The sequence below is a fragment of the Uloborus diversus genome, chromosome 6 (genome assembly GCF_026930045.1).
Source record: "Uloborus diversus isolate 005 chromosome 6, Udiv.v.3.1, whole genome shotgun sequence".
NCBI classification, from domain to species: Eukaryota; Metazoa; Arthropoda; class Arachnida; order Araneae; family Uloboridae; genus Uloborus; species Uloborus diversus.
The window spans coordinates 101,654,454-101,679,457 of NC_072736.1; the positions used below are offsets into that span (position 1 = coordinate 101,654,454).

The following is a 25,004-nucleotide window of genomic DNA, read 5'->3' on the forward strand; positions in this document are numbered from 1 at the left end:
AAGAGGTAAAACGTAGAATATATGACGTGTGTGTTACTTGTTATCAAAAACGAAGTTTTCTTGTCAGGCAATCTCCTTGGAAGTTCTAACAATCGCACTGAACACAATATTCTATCTAACAATTTCAGATATCGAGTACTATAGGATTCGTAGTTTTCAGTACTGATATTGACCAACTTCACTGTTAAAACTACGGGTTGCATATGGTACTTTTTAGAGTGAAACGTTGCAGTACTAGCTAGAGTGTCATTTGTCTCCCTTTGGCACCCCAATGCAGGCCCTGACTTCTGAATAGGTCAACTAGGCTGTTGCCAAATGACCCCAAATGTTTAAAATTACTTTAGCCAATGGCTAAGATTGTAAGTTTCGGCAACAGGGAATCCCCAAACAAAAAAGGAGTTTGATCTGGCCTAAGTCTTCCCGAAAAGTTAGTCCGTCCCCCCTTAAAGGTACCATTTGGTTCCGTATGACAACCTATGGCACCTTTAATAAATGCCATACTGTTCCATACGGTACCCTTAATGGTGTCACAGGGAACTAAATGACAACCTTAAGGAGCTGCATCTGATTTTGCAACGTTTCACCTTAAAAAGTGCCATATGCAACCCGCAGTTTTAACAGTGCATGTCACTGAACAAGCAGTATTCAGTACAATCACCACCATCTGTGTTGCTGCATGAGGGGATGTGTGTATGTGGGCATCATGCTGAAAGTTCCTATGCATGAATTGCTAATGGCTGCCATGTTGGTCATGGATGTTATCGCTGATAAGTCCGTTGGTAGATTTGAAGAACCGCCATCTTGTTGGTGTTGTTGCTGTTTCACAGCTGGTTGGCATGGCTTACCATCACGCACCAAAACTGGAACTGCCACCCTCCTTGGGGATGGCAAGGGGTTGACGTCTAGTCCTTTTTCTTGTCGTGCCCGCTTTGTTTTATATCTGTGGTTCTGAAACCATATTTTCACCTGTGTAGGAGTCAAACGAATTATGCTTGCAAGGTGTTCACGCTCTGGAGCTGAGAGGTATCGTTGCTGTCGAAACCTGGAAAATTAAAATGTTGAAGTTTAAGCAACCAATTAATAAGCTAAAAGTATTCTTAATTGTTTAAGTTGATTCATTTTCCTTTGAACAATTGAAAAAAAAAATCGGATTTAAAATTTTCTGTTAAAATTTTGGCACTGAAAATACCCTTCTCGGCTTATTTCTTAAGTTGAAAACTAAAAATTACGTGTTATTGGCAACGAATAAAAACAAACGATGAGTTAAGTTGATGAAATACAACATACTATGGTAAAAACATTTCACAAACATGTTTCGAAACTACTAGAAACACTTAATTTATTTGCTTTAAAATATATATGTAACAAAGCACGCCATTTTCACATATAAATCACGTTGTAAAACTAATTAGTTTAAATATTTATCATTTTCTAGATGTAGTAAGAGTTTATTTACAAAACATATCTTTGACTACAGATTCAATAACACTCTAACTTATTTTTAAAAAAAAACTTTCTATATATATTTTCCTACTAATATATGCAACCATATGTAGCTACAATATGCAAATGGACACCTACTTTTGCACTGAACAAACGTTCATGCTTTTACAATCAATGTCAAACTGTGTTCAAGAAAAGGCAGAGGAGAGCTAGAAGCTGTGTCAAACCTATTTAAAATATCTTTCTGCCATCGGAAAGCGGTAGGTTTTTCTTGCAATGTTTCATTATTATTATTAATGCTTACTTCTGCCTCCTGTTTTGTCTATGTCTAGTGATCAGAGAAGTCTGACTGCGGCAGGAAGGTCTGGATTCGAATACCGGCTTGGGCATGAACGTACTTACTCTCTCCTGTCCTTGTCCTTCCTTTGTGTGAATATGTTGTTATGCTGTGAATGGTTGCCTACCCTATAAACGGGTCCTTGTGGCATGTGTGTGCGTACTATAGAAGTCAGACTTCACACCAAATTAAGGTCCAGTTAGAAAAGTGAAACAGTCCAAATTGCCAGTCTAGTTGCCACACGACAACGACAATGCTCATTTCTGCCTTTTTTAGTTTTTGTGTCATTTTTGCATCCTAAAGTACATAAATTAAAAGTTGCTAATTGAACAAATTTCCATAATTGCAATTTGACCCGATCAGTTTGTTATACAATACTAAAGGATAGATTTGTTGATGCTGCAACACTTCATTTGCTTTTCGATTTAAATATACGTAAGCATTTCAACTGAAGAAAAACATTTCATTTCTTGAAGAATAAAAGCGCTTTGGTAAATATGTTTTTTTAATTTAAAAAACAGAAAAGATCGATACACGGGGTTTTACTCCTAATAAATATCAAATTGCTATCTCCTAAAGCATTTTAATACAATGACATCTTACATTAAGTTTAAAAACGGGCTCAAATTTTGATTTGAAACCTCTCTTTTTTTGAAAAGTAGTATTCATGTAAAATACTACTTTTAAGGTTTTGTCTAAGTGATACCCTACGTTTTTCATGAAACGTTAGTGATTTATAACTACTACCAAAATACTGAAAGCGATCGTAGAAGTACAAATTCAACAATCCTTTCCGTTTTTTCCTTCGCCGCAAAGATTTGACTGTTCATTAATTGGAACACAAAAGGAGGCATAAAAACTTTTATTTTTATTGCCATTTTTCAAAAGATTATCTAATTTCTTGCACTTTTTTTTTACACAATAAGTTTTTACGTTTAGATACCCTAGCTTTAAAACCAAAAGAAAGAGACATAGAAAAGTGAAAGAAAAGGGAAAAAAACCTTAAAAGGAAATTTTTACTTAATTGCACTACAAAGAAATAAATTAGTATCTGCTTGCTAAAATGTAAAAATACCTTTCCCTTTTCAGAACAGCGGTATTACACCCAAACCTGTTTTTGTGCGGTGGATAGGAAACGCATAAAAAATCGCATTAAAAAAGTCGTTCGTTTTAAAGATAACTTCGTCTATTTTGAAGATAACTTTGTCCGTTTTATAAATAATTTCGTCAATTGAGTCCCAATCTCATTGAAATTTTCATATACCGCACAAAAAAAAAAGAAAAAAAATCGCACAAAAAAGAACCTAAAAAATAGTAAAGTAAGTCAAAGGTATTTATTTATCTTATCCTGCAAAAACAGGTTTGGGTGTACTTTATTTCATAATTATGACTTTTATTTCAATCATTGGATGACGTTAAAATTATCATGTAAGAGTTTTAAAATCAAAATGCATTCCAATTATTTCTTTAATTGCATTTCAACATAATAATGCTTTGTTTCCAAAATACGAATTCTTGAAGATTAGATATACAATTTATGTTCTTTTAAAGAGAGATTTTTGAATCACTAACAGCAATTGAAGAGCTTTCAAACTAAAGGTATTATACATAATTGCTTTTATGCTGATTTTATTATTTATATAAAAAAATTTTGGGTTAATCTGTAGTAGAATTACACTTTTCCAGACATTAACTAAAATTGGGTGTCCGAGCAAAAGCCAAGCGTACCAAATGCAGCCATAATATAATTTTATCCTGTCTTCAGGCTATAGTGTGGCATCACTGTGGTTTTGCAATCTTTTTACCAAGAATCAGGAACGAAATTTTTTATATATAAGCTCGATCCAAATATTTTTTTGAAAATAAGAATCAATTTAGAAATAAGTAGAATCAATTTTTAATTTAGAATTTGAAAGTGAAATTCTTAAATAAATTAAAAGGGGAAAAAAGTTGCTTGAAAAATCTGTGAAGGAGAAAAAGAAAATTACATTTAAAATAATAAAATTATTTAAAACAAAAAAAAAACCTAAAGCGACGCAAAATAACCCTTATAAATAGCCAACGAAGCATTAAAAATACTTCTAAGCTTTAACTCGCGAAAACATAAACAAATAAACAAAAAATAAATACTAATTGAAAGAAAATTTAAAAAATCATGTTTTCTTAAAGAAATGATATTTTTCCTGAAGTGAATCATAAATCTTAAAAGAAAGCAAGCTGTTCTTCTAGAACTAACCGAATCTACTTTCCGTATTTCAAAATTGATTTTCTAAAATCAGCCATACCTCTTTTTCTGGATTATATCATGCACCTTCAAATATCTTTTGTTTTCAGGGAGCAAAGCAATTAAAAAAGTAAATAAAATTTGCTTGAAAGAAATTTAGAAATTTGAATTTTACTGGATAATAGGCTAAAAACGAAACGAATAAAATGTTCTATTAAGTTAACATTAAACAAATGTCAAAACTCGCATAAATTAAGCAAATAGAGATTTTAAAAAGGCATCTTTTTAAGAGAAGCCAAATAACTACCTTCTTTCAAGCTCATATGTCTGTGCTTTCGAGAAGAGTACTCTTCTTTTGCGTTTCTTCAGCGGTTGCCCTCCGTTTTCACCCGAAGTAGAACTGGTCGGAGTGTTATTTGCACAACCAACGCTACCACCACAGTTAATGGTCATCGCCTTAGAACTAACAGTGGCAGTGACCTGCTGGGAAGAAGTGACCTCGTCAGAATCCGAATCTGCGTGTGCACTGGTGGTACGCCGCCGATTTCCCTCGCTGTCCTCGTCGATATCGCAGTCATCAAGGTCTTCCAGGTCTTCTTCTTCCTCTTCTTCGATGTCTTCTGCCTCTTGATCTTCGTGCTCGCCATCAGTACTCCGCGTGAGTTCGTGGTGGCCCAGGAAGGTGGAAGAATCAACTCCGCTTAGGCAAGAGGGGTCGAGCGTCATCGGGGCGAATGCTGGAAAGAATCAATTTTAGTTGAGAAGCAGTATAAAAATATATAAAATGTGAAAAAGCTATTTTTATTTATTTAAAAAATGAAATGCTGGTGCTCTAGATCAGTGATTCGTAACTTGTGGTCCTCGAGCAATTTTCAAGTGGTCCACGAACAGTTTGGGAAATTTAATCAACATTACTTTTGTACTCGTAATTCAATTTATTAAAGAAAACGTTTGGATTCATCTCATTTCACCAAATATAATTATTGTGCAAATATTATTTCTATCGTATGTGGTCCGTTCATATTTCGGAAGGGTACCCAGTGATCCTCAGTAGTGAACAGGTTTAGAACTACTGATCTACATTATTACTTTTGCGCCATCTTCAGATTCTAATGAGAAAATTTCAAGCCAAAAATTTATGCCTAAGGATTTGGGTATAAATTTGGATCCAAATCGACCTTTTTTTTTTCCAAATCGATTCGGTGATACTACCAGTTTCTTTTTTCTGAATCAAATGCGGAATTCGAAGCTAAATAGAGTTTATCAAACCCTGATTCTATGTTAGCAGCAAGCATCTTGCGCACAACACCCTCTCTCGCCTTCATAATGGATTTTATCTCATTTCTTAGGAAAAACCCTCAGTAAATAGATTTTATAAGGCACTTTCGTAGGATCTTTCCTTTAGTTTTTGAATTTTTCCCCTAGTTTTTTCTGTCATTAGAAAGTTCTTTCAGAAATTGGAATATTTTTCGGATACAAACTACCATTTGAGGGGGTTCATATAGAGGTTTGGGTATGAAAAATTTCTGAAACTGCTTGGGTCTCAATGAAAAACTCCAAATCAGCAAGGAATAAGACCCTTTACAGGGCGCAAACGTTACTAGTACTTTTAATGTGAGCAATGGAGGGAGTAGTATTTCAAATATTTATCTTCAAATATTTATGTTCATTTGAGAAGATTACTGAAATATTTTGCATTTTATTCATAACTAGTGGTACCCGCACGGTTTTGCCCGTAGTAGAAAATTAAAAGGTCTTTAGGTTCGCGTGTATATTTACAAATAATGTATGATGAATTTCTCGCCAATTGGCTTGCCCATGTTACTGTTCCACGTTATGATGACTTTGTAATTTACTCGTCCATCTTATGACAATTTTGCTCTGGAAAATGTTCTTAAAACTGGAATATAAAAAGAACAAAATCGAATTTTCAAAAAATCGCTTCGAGGTGCACACCCCCATGCTACAAACTAATTCTGTGTCAAATTTCATGAAAATCGCCCGAACGATCTAGGCGCTATGCGCGTCACAGAGATCCTGACAGACAGAGAGAGAGATCCGGACAGAGAGACTTTCAGCTTTATTATTAGTAAAGAAGCATTTGAACACAATGAATGGATGATCGTGTCGACGGTTTACAGGGAGTCATCACTCTCGTGACCCTCTCCTGTATCGCCTCTGCTTAGTGTTCATACATGACTTGAGACCCTTTCTGTTGAGCACATTTCAGGTGTTCCATTGTAATTAAAAATTCCTATTTGCAACATTTTCTTGACAATTTGCACTTTATTTAAGGTGCTTTTACTTTTAATTTATGTTTTTAAACTTATTTCGTAAAATAGGCTACCTTGGGTTTAACTTTTTCATTCAGTCAATTAGATTTTTCACCTATTCCATAATGTGTTACGTAACCATTCTCAAATTCTACTTGTTCATTGAGATTTTTTCCCTGACCCTAGAATATTTAGTGGTTACTTAGAATTTCCTCTTGAATTATTTCAATAGAATATTTAACTCGGTAGTTAGTTTTTTCTCTGTCAAAATAATTCCCTCTGCGTCAACCTTTTTTTGACTTAGTTCCCCCGGGCTTTGTAGCTCTTATCTGACTTTTGTTAAAATAAGATCTTATTCTCCTCTACCTGAAATTCATCTTACATGTGAGCGACTTTTAGTGCCATTGGGGTAGCTTCCGAAATTTTAAAACTGTTTTTTTTTCTGAAAGAGCATGCTTAAAAATATAGGATCTGACCATTTTTTTTAAATATTTTGACTAAGTTTAATTTTTTAAAAAAATATTTTATTCGGTGCTCTTTCATTGTTTACGCTTCTGCCGATGACATCACAAATGATGAAATGCCATTCACTGATGCCATTCAGAAGAGCACCATATTTAATTCGCATCTTTACTCACGTGTACTGGCAAACGATATGTTTGATAGCCAGCGTAGAGCGCAATATTTAATTCGCTGCTTGATTATCATAACGTGGAAATGCGGTAGTCAGATGCGCTAAAGTACATCATTTGTGACGTCATAAAGACCATGCCTTGTTTTCAAAATTGGACGTTCTAAAAAATTAATAAAAAACTAAACGTTGGGAAAATGAAAGTTTTTCTCGCTCCATGTTATTTATTAATTTATTTTTTATTTATTTATTTTATTTATGTATTTATTTATTTATTTATCTTTGCTTATTCTATCCATTTCTGTGACTAAAACTAGTATTTTTAGACTGAAGGAAACAACCCCATTGTATGAATAACTATGGGCTAAATTAATGTCGTGCACATGTAAAAAATTCATTTTTTACTTTTAAAATGAAAGTTATACTCAAATTAAAGTGAGTTTTTCAATATTAAAGTTAATGCATGCAATTTTTAACCGTACTTTGTCGCTACGTTAGAGATATAAATTATGAAAATCAGATACTCCCTGCTATAAGCGTGCTTTGCCTCCTGTTATAAATGTCACCATTTTCAGACAATGTTTTGACAGAAAATGAACACAGAAATGTGGATCAAGCTTTCTTTCAACTTTTAAACAAATTATTGCATTTTTTAAAAATGCAAAATTTATTTATCAAACTTTATATACGCAAAAATTTATATACACATATACGTATAAAGGTAACTGAAACAAAAGTTCTGATAATATAAAAGTGCAAAGATTTTTAAGTAATCGAAGCGAAATATAGACTGATGAATTAAAATAAAAGTAGCGACAATGAAAACAATGAAACAAAATTGCATATTTGGAGTAATGGAGAGAAAATTCATAAAATGAAGCAGTATGATAATAACTTAATGGTGAATATACAGTCGAACCTCCATATATCGAACTTCCACATATCAAAATTTTCTATACATAGAAATCCCAACAAATTTCTATGTTCATTACATAGAAAAATTGTTTCTATATATCGAAAAAATCTGTACATATCGAAAAAAATTTCGAGACATTCGTAGATTTTTTTTTTCCACTTCAGATTGTTTGTCTCATGGAAAAATGAAGGTTAGGGGAGAAAATTATGTTTATTGAAGTTATGTCTACGAAACTCATAAAGAATTTGGGGTTGTGGGGTGTGTAGATAGGTCGTTGTTTCGTTCTGGAGTTCTTACATTCCCTCAAGTTTATTTCAAATATCTTAGATGTAACCACTAAAATTGTAAAATCAGTTTCAAGCTAGCCCTTTTGTCTGTTGATTATCATTCCTAATCTTTTTTGGCTGAAGTAAAAATTATTCAAGTTAAGCAGATTGATTTTTTACTTCTCTCGCGATTACATCGTCAAAACGAAAATCCCCTACTGTTGCGGATCAAGTTGAATTGCCGAAGAATGAAGATGTTTGACGGCGCAAAAATGTAATTTCTGTTATTTTTTTCATTATTAACTTTCATTTAATCCGATGCTCGTGTAAATTAGAAATCAGGTTTCATACACGAAAATTGAGATAGGGATGAGCTTTAATTTTATTGTTTTAGGAGATTTTTAGGATAAAATAAGATCATTTCTATAGATTGAAGTTTCTATGTATCAAATTTTTTTTCCGGTAATTTGCTACTTCAATACATGGATCTCCGACTGCAAATGCGCCAAGCACGGATAAAGACATTTACAGAGCTTATTTAGCATACTTTGAGGGATACACATAAAAAAAAAATAGTTGGATATTCAGCAAACAGATTAATGACAGTAAATCTAAAGTATTTTTTCTGCATTTCAACTTTCACCGCCCACATTTTTTCTTCACATTAGCTAAATATTCCACCTAATCATCTGTTTTTCAATTTGCACGGAATCAAGCAGTGATCACTCAATGCACTCTGAAAGCGTTTCCCTGACGAAACCAACCCCACCTTTTAAGTCTTTCAAGGTCGAAAGGAAACTGAATCCATTTTACCTTGCCCCTTAATGGTAATCGTGATGTCCGTTTAATGCTTGCCTCGCGTGCCCAGTTTTCTATTAGTCGTGTGCCGGCGAAGTGAGCACGAAGTTTGGCAAGTGGCTTCGTGAGGATTTGCTACAAAGCGCGTTTTATCGAGAGGGTCGGAGGTGTTAAATCGAGGGCAATTAGCTGTCGCCACTCGACGAAATTCTATACTACATGAGAAGTCGTTTTACTAAATAGCCATCTATTATTCTAGTTTGTTGTAGTTTTTGTGAAAATAATTAGGTAGTTAAATAATACAGAATTGTTGATTTTAAGCAATCCTCTGATTAATTCTAGGAACTACGTAAAATAAAATATGGTGTGCGAAAGGAAATGGTCATTTTTTACCAGTCGATTAATTACCATAACAGCGTAATCATAAAAATTGCGAGAGAAAAAGCTCTTTCTATTATCTAACTTCAAGGCTCAATGTTATTCAAAATAACAAAACCCTTTGAAGGACCTTTGTACAGCGAAGTAACTGTGTGAAATTCAACGTTTATAAAGCAAAAATTAGCAATTGATTGCAAAAATTTGGCTGCAGATTTACTTGTTATTGGTTGTTTTGTTAATTCCCAATTTGTAATATTTATGCTGTGTCTTGTTCTATCTCGTTACTTTTCTTGGATGACTTTCTATAACAACGCTCACACTTTTAGCACAAAAAGAGAGTTTTCTTGAAACCCCAAAACGAGTGTCAATTCGCTAATTTTTGGTTTATGAACGTTGTATTTAATTCTGTTATTCTTCGCAATTCTGTTCTTCTTTTCTTTATTACTGCTGAGAATTAGACTCACTTACATGTGAATTCATGTGAATTTTTCCAGCGGTTATGCAGGAAATACTGTACACGTGATCAGGGGACTTTCTGCCAATAATGGAAAACGTAGTTCCCTAGAATTAGTTTTACCTGTTTCGTTTCTTTGCTCTCTGCTATAAGAAGCTTAATTAATTTGGCTGGAAATCATCCAACTTTTTTCATCGACAAGTTTTACTGATGAAACCAAACAATCCACCACTTTGCTCATTTTACTCTTTCCACAAAATCAAGTCGAATAGGGCTTTGAATCAATCTTAAAATTAATTCCTTTCAGTGACACACACACACAACAATACTTTTTTAAAAGAAACTTCCAATTTCGAAACGCTTACTTTTCAGTTATTTTACGGTGAAATAAGCGTGCTTAGCAAAAGAATAGTTGCATTCAGTTTTTATTTTCAGTAATAATGGAGTAAAAAATTAATATCTTTTTAAAATGAAATTATAATCTGATGCAAACTGTTTCCTACTAATAATGTCTAATTATTTACTAAAAAATCACTTGTGGGAAAAATACTTTTTTAAAGAATTTTCAATGCATGTAATTTTTATTTTCAGTTGCCTGACAGGGAAAATCATATGAGATTGCAACCGCATTTCTCTATTTACAGAGCTCTCAGATAAAGTAATAAATTAAAAACAGAGAAACTGTTTTCTCCTATTTAGTAATTGAAACAACTTTTTGCTCGAAGAGTCAACTGCATTTAAATATGCAATTTCGGCGATAGCATATGAAACTGAATAATTTATTCAAATTTACAGACACGTTCTCTTGATTTATGACTCATCACTACCTTTGACTTCAGAATGTTGAAGTAAATTTTGCAAGAAAGTATTAGCTAAACTAAAAATCAATAGAAATGTTTAGAATCACAAAGCAAAATTTAAATTCGGGAGACGTAAAATGGGAGTTTCACCGTATTTTCATAGAAGATACTCAAAATTTTGTTAAAAACCGTACCTACTCCACTAAGTTCAGTTGAGCAATGAGCATATTCAATTTCTCGCCCCTCGTTGGCGTGGAATACTATTTATATTATGGGCAATTAAATGTCTTCTTTTATTTAAACACGTATTGGATTTATTTACTGAAGTCTAGAATTATTTATTTATGGAATTTCCTGAGTGAAAAGGAAGAACAGTATATGTACTGCCGAAGCTAGTACCTTACTGTATTAGCTACACTTATTATTGCATTTAAAATAACAAAAAAAAATGACTCAGTGAAGAGTGATAAATGAATGTTTAAAGTCTTTGGTCACGGACTCTGTAATCCCATTGCACGAACCGCTTCATGAATAGACCGGTGAGCAGAGGGAGGGTCATTTTTCGACATGGCTCCGTGGTCCACGGTGGCAAAACTCCGCAAAGCTGGTTACAGATTATTGGCTTTTGTCCCTGGGCCCCCACTAATGAGATCAATAAATAAAGAAGTGTGAATAGTGCCAGGAGAATAGAACTTCGGTCGTTCAAAACTTACCCCACTTCATATTCACACATTTAGCATGTATAAATAGAAACGTTTTGGCTGTGCCTGTTTGTTCCCATTTTGGAAATTGTGTTCAACTTAAGGGTCATTCTTCAAAAAGTGTACCTTTTCCGTCACACGTCTTTTACTGTAAAAACTTTAAGGAACATTTCACTTAACAATGCTTTTTAATTTCATCAAAAATATATCGATTTAAACCTGCCAACAATTTTTTAATAATTTTCATTTAAATATATTTTTGGTTTACAACATGTGCATTCTCACCTCCGTGGCATGTCACACACCTGGTGTCTGTTTATGTTGCTTAATAAATTGTTTAATTAAAGGTATATACTTATTTGTTTCTTATTCCTTTCACAAGTGTCTCAAATACTAATTGTTTAAGTATATTGAATTGCTTAATATTGCGTTTTAGTTCGTCTTAGTAGAATAAGGAATCATGTCACACAATAAATTCTCACTTCCGTTAACTAAACACAAAACGCTATTGCTCAATAACACGTGGCAGTAATGACATCACATTTTATTTTCCGTGATACAAGGGAGCCCCATGTTTATTTTCAACTATAAAGAAGTTGTGAGATTTTTGTCGAAAAACAGGAAGATAGATTTTGTTTGAAAAAGTAAGTGTGGTTATTGTGAGCTCTCACCTCCGTGAAATTGAATTTCGGGGAAGTAAATTAATGTAAAAAAATAAATGAACATGTTTTCATATGTTTAACATGTGCAGATTGTAGCAACGAAGAAAAAAATATTTCCCTGAAAAACGTATCCATTAGGCCTATATTAATGGAAAATTCCTCACCTCCGTGATAGACCTTATCAATGTCATTATTTCTGAGGTGAAAATAAATGATGGAGGGGAAATACATCAATAATAGGCATTCTACCAAAATTATAAATTGCCAGTATGTTCTCAAATTTACTAAATACTATTTTTAACACACATTTGAACTAAAAGGATACCAAAAAATTAAGCCGTGCTTTAATTAAAAGATCTTAATATTAGATTCCCACTAATCATTGAAATAGCTCATTATTTGCACAATTAACAATACTACTAATCTGATATTAAATTGGCCTCGATTTTTAAACGTTAACAGTTTTTTTTCTTTTTTTTATTTCCGTGAACAAGGCATTTTTTTAATTTATGAGTAAAATAATTGGAACTTAGCTGGGCCAGTGTTTATGGTTACATATAGTAACACTTTCTTGTAAGAATGAAAAAAAAAGAAACAAAAGGTTTCGAAATTAAAAATATTTGCGTTCAAAAGTTATGTTTTCAGGAGAATGAGGCCCTTAAGTGATATGAGTACTTAATGAATTATGAAATAGACGTAAAACAAAAATTACAGAATGCTTGAATTATTGGTGACACGAGCTACAACGTTAACAGAGAAAACAGGTCGTCAATTCCATTGCTAGAAACAACAAATTTTGTGACTATTACGTTCTTCTTTTTCTTTATTTTCGCTCATACTCTCGTTTATAGCATAATTTTTGAAATTTTTAGGGCAATGTTTGAGATTTCGGGATGTTCACGTTTCACATTATAAATATTTTCCTTGATTTCGGATCATTTTAAATTTTATAAGTATTGTTCTAAAGATTTTCTCCCCCACCCTATTTTTTACCCAATTTAAAAAATCGCTCTTTCATGGAAAAAGAATACAATTATAAACTGCAAAAATTAATAAAAATTTTAAATACTTGAAGCTGCTACTAGTAACATGATAAACATTTTTTCTCAGTGTTTCCCCAAGCTTAAGAACGATGCATAAAACCTGGTAAAACTTTAATTATTAAGCAATATCAATTTTGATTAAATTAATCAATTAATCTTTGAGAGCATGTTGGTGTGTGGAAATGTGAGTGTTCTTTATACAAATCCACAGTTTAGGTGGATCTTTCCCGAATTTGGCCCAGAATTTCTCTGATGCTCAGGAATTCACATAGGAGAGCTTTTGGAATTTTAAAAAATATAAAGAAATCTAAATTCAACTTTTAGGTATAAAATTGTTCTTTACACGTGGAAGACAAATTTTACGCTATTCGTTTTTCTTTTAAGCCTGATTGTTGAACATGTATCACTTAACATAACTTTTATTTTCGAGGTAAACCGTGCAACGCCAGGCAACGCAGCTAGTCTGATGTGAAAAAGAAATTTCTTATCGCATTCTCAACAGTTTTGTTGCTTTTCCAGATAATTTCAGATCAAATTTCAAAAAACACGCTATGCAATAAAAATGTTTCTCCTTTCTGATGTCCTAATTTTTGGAACATATGAGAAAAAAACGTGTTTAAATATCACTCCATTTGTCATTCCCACTTTTAAATATCGACTGAGTTTTTATTGTTTTATCACCTCCTTTTTCTTTAACCACTTAAACCGTTTGTCCGTATCCGACACATGCGAAAATTACCAGTTATCTGTCATATGCCCGTGTTTCACTCGTGCTATCTTATATCTTGCAATATTTCATTTCATACCCATCTGCCGAAAAATATATAGGGTGAATTATAAATAAACTTATTTACCACTAATGGTACCAGTATGGATTTGCTCGTAGTAGAAAATTTAAAGGTCATTTGGTTTGCCTGAATATTTACAAATATGGATAGTGAATTTCTCGCCAATTTGCCATGCTCATTTGCTCACCCACGTTATGGTAATTGCTTGTCCATGTTTTTTCTCGTCTATGCTACGATAATTTTCTCGGTAGAATTTTCCTTAAATTGGAATAGAAAAAGAAAAAATCGAATTTCCTAAAAATCGCTTCGAGGTGCTCACCACTATGCTACGAGCTAATTCTATGCCAAATTTCATGAAAATCGGTCGAACGGTCTAGACGCTATGCGCATAACAGACATCCAAACAGAGATCCAGAGAGACAGAGATCCAGATATAAAGAGACACAGACTTTCAGCTTTATTGTTATTAAAGATTGAGAATTCCTACATGAAGAATTTCTTTTGTGTAAACTATGTTTTCTTGGGTAAAACAGTTCCTTGCTGAGGGAAAGGTGGTACAGTGAAATCCCGTTACAACGGACTTCAAGGGACCCCATAATTTGTTCGTTATAACAGGAATTCCTTTGTAATGAAATCCAAACAATGCGTTAAGTCGGGACTTAAAGTGTATTTGTAAAAAAACGGATGCTTCGTTGCTTCGGTATTTGTTGTAACGGGATTTCACTGTACATCAATTTTTATTGCCTAACTGAATTTTTAGCCATTCTTAAACTTGTTCAAAGAACAATTTGAATAAATATTTTGAAATTTTAAATGAACATGTAATAAAATCTTTTGAATTGTTGGTATATAATATTTTTGCCCTCCCCTCTTCTACGCACACAACTGAAACCGTAAAGAAATAAGTTTCGCTGCACCTCTTTCTTTTCTGTTTTTTAAAAAAATCGATATTTTTTTATCCGTTTAAATAAACACTTTTTTTTAAAACGTGTTTCAAGGGGGGTAAATGTGATATTTTCGTTCAGAACTTCCGGATCGTCCGAGATCTACGTAAGTGAGCCGCAAGAGTTCTTCAAATCCTCCTTTCATTTTCAACGAGCATGGAATGGCAACTCTGCGGCTCAGCCCCGGTCCAATCTGCTCCTTGATTCTATGGCCACGCCCCGAAGAAAACTAAGACGCAATCAAATTGCTACGCCCTTTTGGTTCGCGCCTTATTGTGATTTAATAAGGGAAAAAATGTTTTTCAAGTAATCGCCCATTACTGTAATATAAACACAATGTTTATTATACTGACGATTATTTTTGATTAAAACACATTCTCATCAGCAGATACAACTATAACCATGGTCTATTCGAGGCTATCGGCCAGTTTAAATCTCTCTAATGCTGAATAACTAAACTATTAAATTAAATATTAATGTGAAAAGTATCCAAACGTAAATTCTGTTATTTTTACAGGTACAACGGGTTTCTTGTAAATTTGAAACATGTGATGTCTCTTATTTTTCAAAAAAATAATTCCGTAAAACATTAGGGATGTCCATAAACGATGTCACGCTTTCTTCAACATATTTGATCTCTCTCCCTTCTTATCACAAAATGCCACACGTAACCTACCCCTCTTCCCTCTCTTGTCACCTGTCACGCTATGAGTATCCGTTTAATTCAATGTTTAAGAATCGAAAAAGGTTATGCGTCGATCCACTTTCAAAACACAAGAGTTACGTAGGGGTGACCGAGGCAAGATGACGAGCCGGGCAAGATGATGAATGTCTTAATTTATGCGTTTTCCTCTAGGAAGCAGCATCAGCTGGATACTACTGGCTCTTCTATCGGCTGTTCGTTCAGCAATAGTATAAAGATGCTGAAATTATCATATTTATGTTAGTTCTGAAGCTCTGATTGTTTACTGCTGCTACGTTATAACTTTTATGCATGTGTAAATAAGCTCTACTTAAGATACAGGAATGATAGATTGTTTCTCTTTAGTATTTATGAGTAACTTAGTTTATATACTGCCTATTACCATGAATAAACGTTAATTAATCGCCTTCCTTTATGGCAATGAAGACGCATCCTTTCAAACAGGCAGTTCGGGGAACGATGACGGGCCGAAACACGGGGCAAGATGACAGTACTTCTTCGTTACAAGTCCTGCTTATAAAGAGGAATATTGTGTCCCTCCAACAGAAGAATGGTTCTAATGCTGCAGTGCCAAGAGTGGTGGCGTGAGGAATGTTCCGATTATGAGAATGGCCTTTTTATTTGTGACTATTGTTAGCTGCACAATTAAACACTACAACGTAACTGTGCAAATCATTACGCTTAGTTTAATGCTTTGTAAGATGTAAAAACACAGTAAAAATTTGTTAAAATATGTAGTATATTGAAAAAATAAATTGTGTTCAACCTTTTCCAGTGTTGTCATCTTGCCCGAGGCCAAAGTCATCTTGCCCCAGAACTGTGGCAAGATGACGTTTTGTTAAGGTTATGAAAAAATAAAAATATCCTTCATTTATTTCATTTGAAAAATTAATTGGTACTATATTTAATACTACCATGGACCACTGTAATAGCTCATGTAAAGGAAATTTTACTATCCTTAAAAATAAATTAATAAATAACAAAAATAGTTAGCGTAGTCATCTTGCCCCGGTTTCCCCTATACAAACCGTGCTGCTTGCATTATTAAAAGAATGTAAACAATTGCTTGTACTCGTACTAGATAATACAAAAGTACTTGTTTCGTACCGAAACGAAATTTTTTCAGTATTTTCTCTGTATAGTCATAATAAATAAATTTTTCATATAGTGAATATGAACTTGACTATTTACGTAACAATAAAATTATTGCAAAACTAAATAAAAAGTTAGAAAGTGACCTGGTTTTGTACCAGGTCCGAGTACAAGCAATTGTTTACGTTATTTTAACAATGCAAGCAACACAGTGCGTAGTTCATTGTACACATTATTCCTCTTGTGTTTTGAATGTGGATTGACACATAACCGTTATCGATTCTCAAACGTTGCACGCTTAAAGAAAAGCATGCTTAAGCTTATACTGACTGCATTTTTTTTTTTTTTTTTTTCAAAATTTACGCAATCTTTTTAATAGAATTAAAAGTTATCTTACATTTTTCTTATTTGCAAAGCAACCCACAAAGTTTCCTTCACTGCCTTCTGTTTGAGCTGATGTAGGGGTCTTTTTTAAAAAAATAATGGCAGATTGAACACATTTCTTTTATATCAAAACAGGGGAAAATCTGTACTTTAATCAAGATTTTAAAACATACTCGAATCAAGAAAAATAATTTTCCTCTGATAAATCTAGAATTCGACTACTGGAGGATCGTTGTCAGGTGCTACGAAATCAAAACAAGTTCACATTATGAAAGTTTTCGATTTCATTTCAATGTGTTTCTTTTTCTTTTTTTTCTCTTTGTCCTTTGCTATTTAGAAAGAAGCAAAATAGGTCCATTAGAAAGTTTTTTTTCATTCCTTTTCTTCATATTATTGTTATTATTTAGTATATTTTCAATCGAAAAAGTTTATATATATAATATATAAATATTATATATAAATATTGTTTATAAATATTTTATCTTATTTTAGGGTTTTTTTTTTTTTTCAAATCGGGAACCGGGGGTTTTCCACGCATGTCTTTTCCTAAGTTTTTTAACGATTAGCAATTCAAATTTTATTCTTCGACAAACAGTATTAATTGTTCTCAAAAATTTTAAGACTTTTTTAAATTAAAAAGAGCTTTACCTTCGTATAAAACTTGATTTTGAAGTAAAGTTTCTGCAAATAAAATATAAAATAAATGAACAAAATCCGGAATGTGACGGCACATAGCATTGGTTGATTTGACGTGCAATGATCTCTAGCTAAGTTATTTAATAATGTAATAAAATGTTTGTTTGCTTCGATGTAACACGTTAAAACTATCAAACTTTTCGTAATCATTCTCTTACTACAAACATTAGTGTTAATGATACGAAGTGCAACTGAAATTTCTACAAGAATACGTAGTAGTTGAACAGGACACTCTTTATCTGTTAACAAGCTCAAATACTATAATCTTTTTCACCACTTGAGGAATTGTTGTCATTAGATAAGCTGAAGGGTTTTAACAATGATTGACAATTGCTCGACAACTCTGATTTTTTTTTTTTTTTTTTTTTTTTTTTTTTTTTTTGAGGAAATCTGAACATACATGATAGTCAGATTTTTTTTTTTCACTTTAAAACGGAGGACATTTTTATTCAAGTCAAGAAACAATTTTTTGAATACACTATCACAAAAGTTAAATAATAGAAGAAATTTTGTAGTAAAGCATAATTACATCGCAACACAGTCAAAACTAAATTATTCAAATAAATATTTTAAACATTTTTATAATTTAGAGCACGCTCCTTACGTCATCAACAATGAAACTCGAGCCACAGCATGATAATTTGATAATATTTTTTGGTAATGTTTGACATGCGGGGAAATGCTTTATTTTGACAAGGCTGAACTGGATCCGTTCACTTAACTGTTTTACTGGTAAGACTGTCATTTTAGGAGAATGAAGAAACGAAAAAGTGGTCAATAATGAACGCTGGATCTACTGGAGTCTAGGGTTTTAGTCCACTGGAGTTAGGGTTTAAATTCCAAGTATCAAAATATCACCAAACAGGCAATGACTTCGTTCAAATGTAGAAACAATTTTCACCCGTCATACCTTGACAGGCGATTTTCTAATAAGATAAGAATATTCGTGTCAGCTGATGTGGAGGTTGATCTGTCAGTCTCTCTGCAAATTCCCCGTAACAGATTTTGACAAAATAAAGTGGATACCCCAAATACCGATTACCCCGCATTATCCGGCATGCCGCAAAATTCGGGGGTCACCAGATTTTTAATAACACTTTCCCGGTTCTTTCCGGCATGCCGGAAAAATCGAGGTTAGGGGGAAAAAATTAATACTATAATGTTCAGCTAAAAAATAAATACAAGTTCTACTCATATCTTATTGGTATTAATAAACAGTTTAATTTTGTAAAAATATTTACTAACAATATCATTTGTTATTTTAACAAGAAAAATATTGTTTGATAACAAATAATTTTATAAAATTAAATTAAAACTAAGTAATCAAACATTTAAGCAGTAAGTTACCGCATCTAAACCAGTGCTAAAGAATTTACCATAAACTATTCAATAAATAAAAATTAAACTTTCCTCTCTAAAAGGAACCTAAAATAATTTACTTAAAAAAAAAACATGAACAAATCTCGGTAACGATGAATGCTTCTGAATTGATTACTTGATTGGCATATAATTAAATTAATTAATAATGACCTACCATAAATAATAAGCACATATTTATGCAATTCACAATTTTTTTGAAAGGTTACTTTCGGATTTTATTTATTTTTTTCCTTACAGTGAGTGGTTTGCTTTCTGATTGGAGCTGAAAGGGGAAATTTACTTTTATTTTGTTGCAAAATAAACCTCGAACTATCCGTCATGTCGGAAAATTCGAATTTCCCGGCATGTTGATCAACCTCTCTTTTTTCCGGCATGCCGTATAGTACGGGGTAATACAGTAAGGCTATGCAAACCAATAAAGCCATCCCCCATTTTTTGATGCAGTATAATAAAAATTCGTTTGATCATGACTTCATCGTTATCAGAAAAAAAAAACTGATGAGAAAGTGTTATCAACAAGCATTTTGTTTCAACAGGCCTACGCAAGCTCGAAGGTGCGCGCACAGAAGAGTACGCTTCGTACAACACGTCATGACTACTTGATCTTACTTTCAGAAAGTTTTGTTCCTTCATGGTTCACTGTAGTTTATTAGTATGAAAAAAGTTGCTCATTGTTCCTGAAGCCAAAGTTTTATAGTTGACGAATTCAAAAAGAAAAATGTCGTTGTGCACCTTTTTTTCCTGTGACTTAATACCTCAAAAAAAAGAAGACTACAGCCCAATAAGGCTATAGTTGACTTTATTATTGCATCAGAGGATCGGGAAAAGGATATGTTCCTCGGCAGCATAGGTTGCACATATGTGCACGAAACTGTGAGCGGGAGTGGTCAAAAGTTAGAAAATAACCAATTATCAATAAACCGAATGAGACCTATTTTACCTTTCCTTTTTCCATTGAAGCAAATATGGGATTTTTGATTATGTTTTTGAGTTTATCAAACTCGGTATAATTTTTTTTATACTGATATTAAACATTTTTTAAAATTTTGATACAATAAAGCACAGTTTACACGACTCTCGATTATATGTTTTTTACATTTATACGTCGTTTTCATCAAGTCCCGATTAATTCCTATTCCCTTGAATGCAAAAATGCACCTTTTGTGAGTCGTATAATATCGATGATACATCTTTTGTTCATTCCTAAAGTTCGAAAAAATTTCTCAGTTCAGTTAATACTGCCGTGTGCAGGTAAAGGGCAGTAACTGCAAATTTTTCATTTTTCATTTTTTTTGCATTTTTGTTATCTGTTGTATGTTAGCTTTACTGTAAAAGCTTGCTTATTTGGCTTCCGCTGAAAAAAGGGCGCGAAAAAAACGTCTAATTCCAACATTTTCCTATTGTTGGCATTGAATCAAACACACATTTCTTCAAATATCTCGAAAGCTCATTTCTGAAGATACTGCCGTTTACCTGCACACGGCAGAATAATGCCATAATCGATGTTCAAAAGCAATTTACGTGTACGATAAGTCTTTTTTTTTTTTAAGGTAAACGTATATATGACCTCCACATATAATTGCATTGATAATCAAAAGATAGACATTAACAAAAGGTATACAGGATATACAGTGAAGGAACGATTTATTTCACCTTTGTAACCATTTTGTTTAAAAATTCACTTATTGTTTTCAGTATAGAATTATTGCAGAATCATTTTTTACATCTGCATAAAAAAAATAAGAACCTTGAAACCGTTTTCTTTACTAATAATAAAGCTGAAAGTATCTCTGGATATCTGGATCTCTGTGACGCGCATAGCACCTAGACCATTCGGCCGATTTTCATGAAATTTGGCATAAATGTAGTTTGTAGCATGGTTGTGTGCACCTCGAAGCGAGTTTTCGAAAATTCGATTTTGTTCTTTTTCTATTCCAATTTTAAGAACATTTTCCCGAGCAAAATTATCATAAGATGGACGTGTAAATTACCAAGCTATCATAACGTGGAACCGTAACATGGGCAAGGTAAAGGGTGAGAAATTCCCCATACACTATTTGTGAAACATAGAGGCGAACCAAAAGACCTTTTAATTTTCTAATACAGGCAAAGCCGCACGGGTACCTCTAGTATTCGAATAAAATCGCATTACAGGGGTTAAAACTTGCAAAAATAAGAGTAAAGTTTCGATTGTATGACTTTTTCATCTATATACCGTTTCTCCCCAAGTTCTTTGAACGACGCAAAACGATACTTAACTATGCAGTACCTTATTGCGCTTTTTTCAAGGTTGGCCTTATTGGGGTCCCAGGTTCCTAAAAAGGCCAAATCACTTTTCTTCGTTAAAACTATTGAATATCATAATTGAAACTTAAATTTTCACAGGAAAATGTGTTTTCCCTATTTATTATTATATTAAATTATTTTAAGCCTAACCTTGAATGGATCAGAAAATTGTAACTTTGCTGTTAACAGGAAAAATTCAAAGATTTTTATTCAAACAACCAATAACACCAGAAATCATAGTTTGTATCACAATATCATATAAATTAGTTATTGAACGGTTTGATTCCATAAATTTAAATTAGTTTAATTTCAAACAAAAATAAAGCTGTGCACGATTTTAGTTTTCAAACAAATAGTTATTTAGATGTGAATCTTTAATTTCAATCTTTATTTTTATTCAGTTTTTAACGTGAAAATTATGGAAAAGTAAGGCAACAGTTTTTTTTACCTGCTTAATGTAATGAAACATTTTTTTTTTTTTTCATTATACTCTCTTTCAATTCAAGAGCCTTTCTCAAATTAAACTATGTTTTAACCTTATGTGTTCATTTATTTAACCCACCTACATTTACTACTGTCGAGCTTGCTTATTGGAATATCGGTTAATAGAATCAGTCGCGTAGCCATGTGAGGGATAGGGGGGTCAGAAACCCTCCCCCATGAGCCCCAAAAAATCATTTTTCAGTCGAACCTGAAGGGTTCTGTTTATGAGCTAATAGCTTTTATGACGGTAAATATATATATATATATATATATATATATATATATATATATATATATGTGTGTGTGTGTGTGTGTGTGTGTGTGTATGTGTGTGTATTAATTTGAGGGCACGGCTTTACTTTAAACTTCAGAAAAAATTAACCCCCCCCCCCCCCAAGAATTTTTCCTCGCTACGCCACTGAATAGAATATCCCGTTTAATGGAATGAACTTTCAAAACACCAAATCGTTGAAACTTGTGATTTTGATCCCAGATAATGGAATATCCCGCTTATTAGAGTATCTTTTCGTGGTAAATGGGTTCGACTGTATAATTATTTGTCCATCAGTTTAACAATAGTTTATTGATTATCGAGCTTTGAAACTTAAAAAAATATTGAGTGGGTTTTCTGTCTTTCGTTCTTTTTTTTTATTTTATGCAATTTATTTGTTTATTTATTTGTTTATAATTTAGTTCTGCATTTTTTTCAGCATTTTTTTTTACACAGATTAAATATGCTAGAGTTTCAGATGTCCTTATTAAAAAACACTCGTTTCTCGATATTGCTAAAATATACACTTAACAATTTGAGACACTATATTCGTTTACGGAAGTAAAAGTAGTTTTTTTTCTACATAAAATATATTTATTTTCGTTCTTTTCTCTTTTTTACTCGTTATTTTCTCTTTTATACTCTCTATTGGATTCGCGAAAAAAATTTCACTCAAAAACCGGCCTTAATTTCCATTTTGCTCACCTCCTAATGAATGTTGAGATTTTTTTTCGACCCGACCACACGTGGATATATGCCTAAAAACATACAGACACCCGAAATATCCATTTTGACGATCCCCAAGTTAATTACAACGAGTTTTCTCATGACGTCCGTATGTACGTATGTATGTGCGTATGTGTGTATGTATCTCGCATAACTCAAAAACGAATGTCTTAGAAAGGTGAAATTTAGTACGTAGACTCCGTAGACTCCTAGTGGGGTCTAGCTGTGCACCTACCCTTTTAATTGCATTCGGATGTTCCTAAGGGAGTCTTTTACACCTCTTTGGGAGGAAATCATTGTTAATTTCAATGCTAACTCAAGTGGTGTTATAATTTGTCAAACTCTAGGAGATATATCGGCAAGCTTTTAGCCGTCAAGTTTTTTCGCTAACTTGGCAAAAAAATTGACGTTTTTTTTAAGTCTGGTTTTTATTCGACCAATGTTGGTGATATTTAAAGAGTTAACCACTGAATCACATTAAAATTGCCAATAATCGGGAAATAAATTTGTGTAAAACTTTTTTTTTTTTTTTGCTTTGTTTCGCAAGAAACTGGGGGTGAAAATATTTAGTGTTTCCTTGCTTACTTCAAGGCGCTATTATCATTAAATTGGCGTGAAAGGAAGTCATGTGATGCATATATCAGCTCGTTTTTTTTCATTGCAAAAATGCATTTGGAGTAATTGAAAACCTAAGCTAAAAGCGTGAGAGATAGAAAATAAGATAGATGATTTTACAAATTTTACGCTGCTATATTAGAAAGCAGGCTTATTTGACTGATATCTAACTTCTTCCTGAGCTCCTGGTGCAATCTGTAATAACACACGGGTTATTATGTATACTGCCGTGTGCAGGTGAACGGCAGTATCAGTCGAAATGAGTTTTCGGGATATTTGAAGAAATGTGTGGTGGATTCAATTCTAACAATAGGGAAATGTTGGAATTAGACGGATTTTTCGCGCTTTTTTTTCAGCGAAAACCAAATAAGCGAGCTTGTACAATAAAGCTTACGTACAAATGACAAAACGTAGATGACAAATATGTAAAAATATGAAAGATGAAATATTTGCAGTTACTGCCCTACCTGCCCACGGCATTATAGATAAGTCTAGAAGTTAAAACCGTACAAAAAAAAAGTTAATGTCTTCTAAGAAATGGTGCTTTTCATGCAATATCTGTGTCTTTGATGAATTTGATACAACTTTGGATTTGCTAAATTGCATTTAAAAATACAGTCAGACTCCGCGTTAACTCGCTTATTTGACGATTTCCGCAATTTAACGAATTCTTTCAACTTCCGAACAAAACTAAAGGTATTTAAAAGAGTTTTTAACTCTCTTTTAAATGCTTTTATTTGTACTTCATACACGTTGTGTCATTTTACTTATTCCATAGTACAAAGTTTTTGCCTTCTTTTTTACAAAACTAAAGGTGAAAACCCCTTTTTAATGAAGAATTTAACCTTATTTTGACCTATTTCTCCGGAGATCTTCAACCGTGTTGTTTTATTTACTTTGTGCCGATAAAATTGTTTTAGGAACTGGCATTCCACTAACATCCGATTTTTTAGATTTCTAAAAGTTTTTTTTTTTTTTTTGCATTATAGAAAAAAAAAATTTCAATACAAGAGCAAAAAAAGTCAAACTGCAGTTACTGAACATTTATCAAACTTTAGTCATCCAAGGAATGGTTCTTTGAGCTACAGAACCTCCCAATGAATGCACAAATGTCCAGTATTTTTAGGATTTTTTGGCCGTCATGCGTGGGTGTGTCATTCACGTGTGCGTGGGGCAGAGTGAAATAATTAAGATGACTGAGCTTTTTCAAAATGAACAAATTGTAAATTAATTTTGAAAATTACTATTCATAAAGAAAGAACATTGAATTTTATAATAAAATTTGATTTAAACAATATTTTCAATTTTATGCAGTAAAATTCTTTCAAAAAAAAGTGGAATTTTTTTTTCCGTGGGGGAAAAGTGAAAAATCTAATTTTTCGAATAAAATACTTTTTATTTGATTGCAAAAAATATTTTTGAAAAATTTAACGAGTAAATAAAAGGATTGATGAATAAACGAAAAAATAATGAATCAATAAACTAAGAAATAAATAAATTAAATAATTAATACGTGAGGAAAAAAAATGAGTGAAGGAAATAGTGAATGAACAGGAAAATAAGTAAATGAATGAATTAATATGTTATTTATTAAATGAAGGAATATAAATGCAATATTTAATTAATGACTACGTAAGTGATTTAGTAAAAGATTGAATGAGTGAACGAAATGAATTACTTCACTTTGCTCCATCCACTTTGCTTCGCATG

At 32.7% G+C, this 25,004-nt stretch overlaps 1 protein-coding gene across 1 annotated transcript in view; it reads right to left on the minus strand.

Annotated features, from left to right (window-relative positions):
* Positions 1-654: 654 nt before the first annotated feature.
* LOC129224895 (homeobox protein Nkx-2.3-like) overlaps positions 655-25,004 on the minus strand; it is a 34,328-nt gene continuing 9,978 nt past the window's right edge. Inside the window, exons 3-4 of the mRNA XM_054859441.1 lie at positions 4,312-4,741; positions 655-1,042 (exon numbers count right to left, since the gene is read on the minus strand). Of these exons, the coding sequence (XP_054715416.1) occupies positions 655-1,042; positions 4,312-4,741 (818 nt within the window). The remainder of the gene's footprint in view (positions 1,043-4,311; positions 4,742-25,004) is intronic.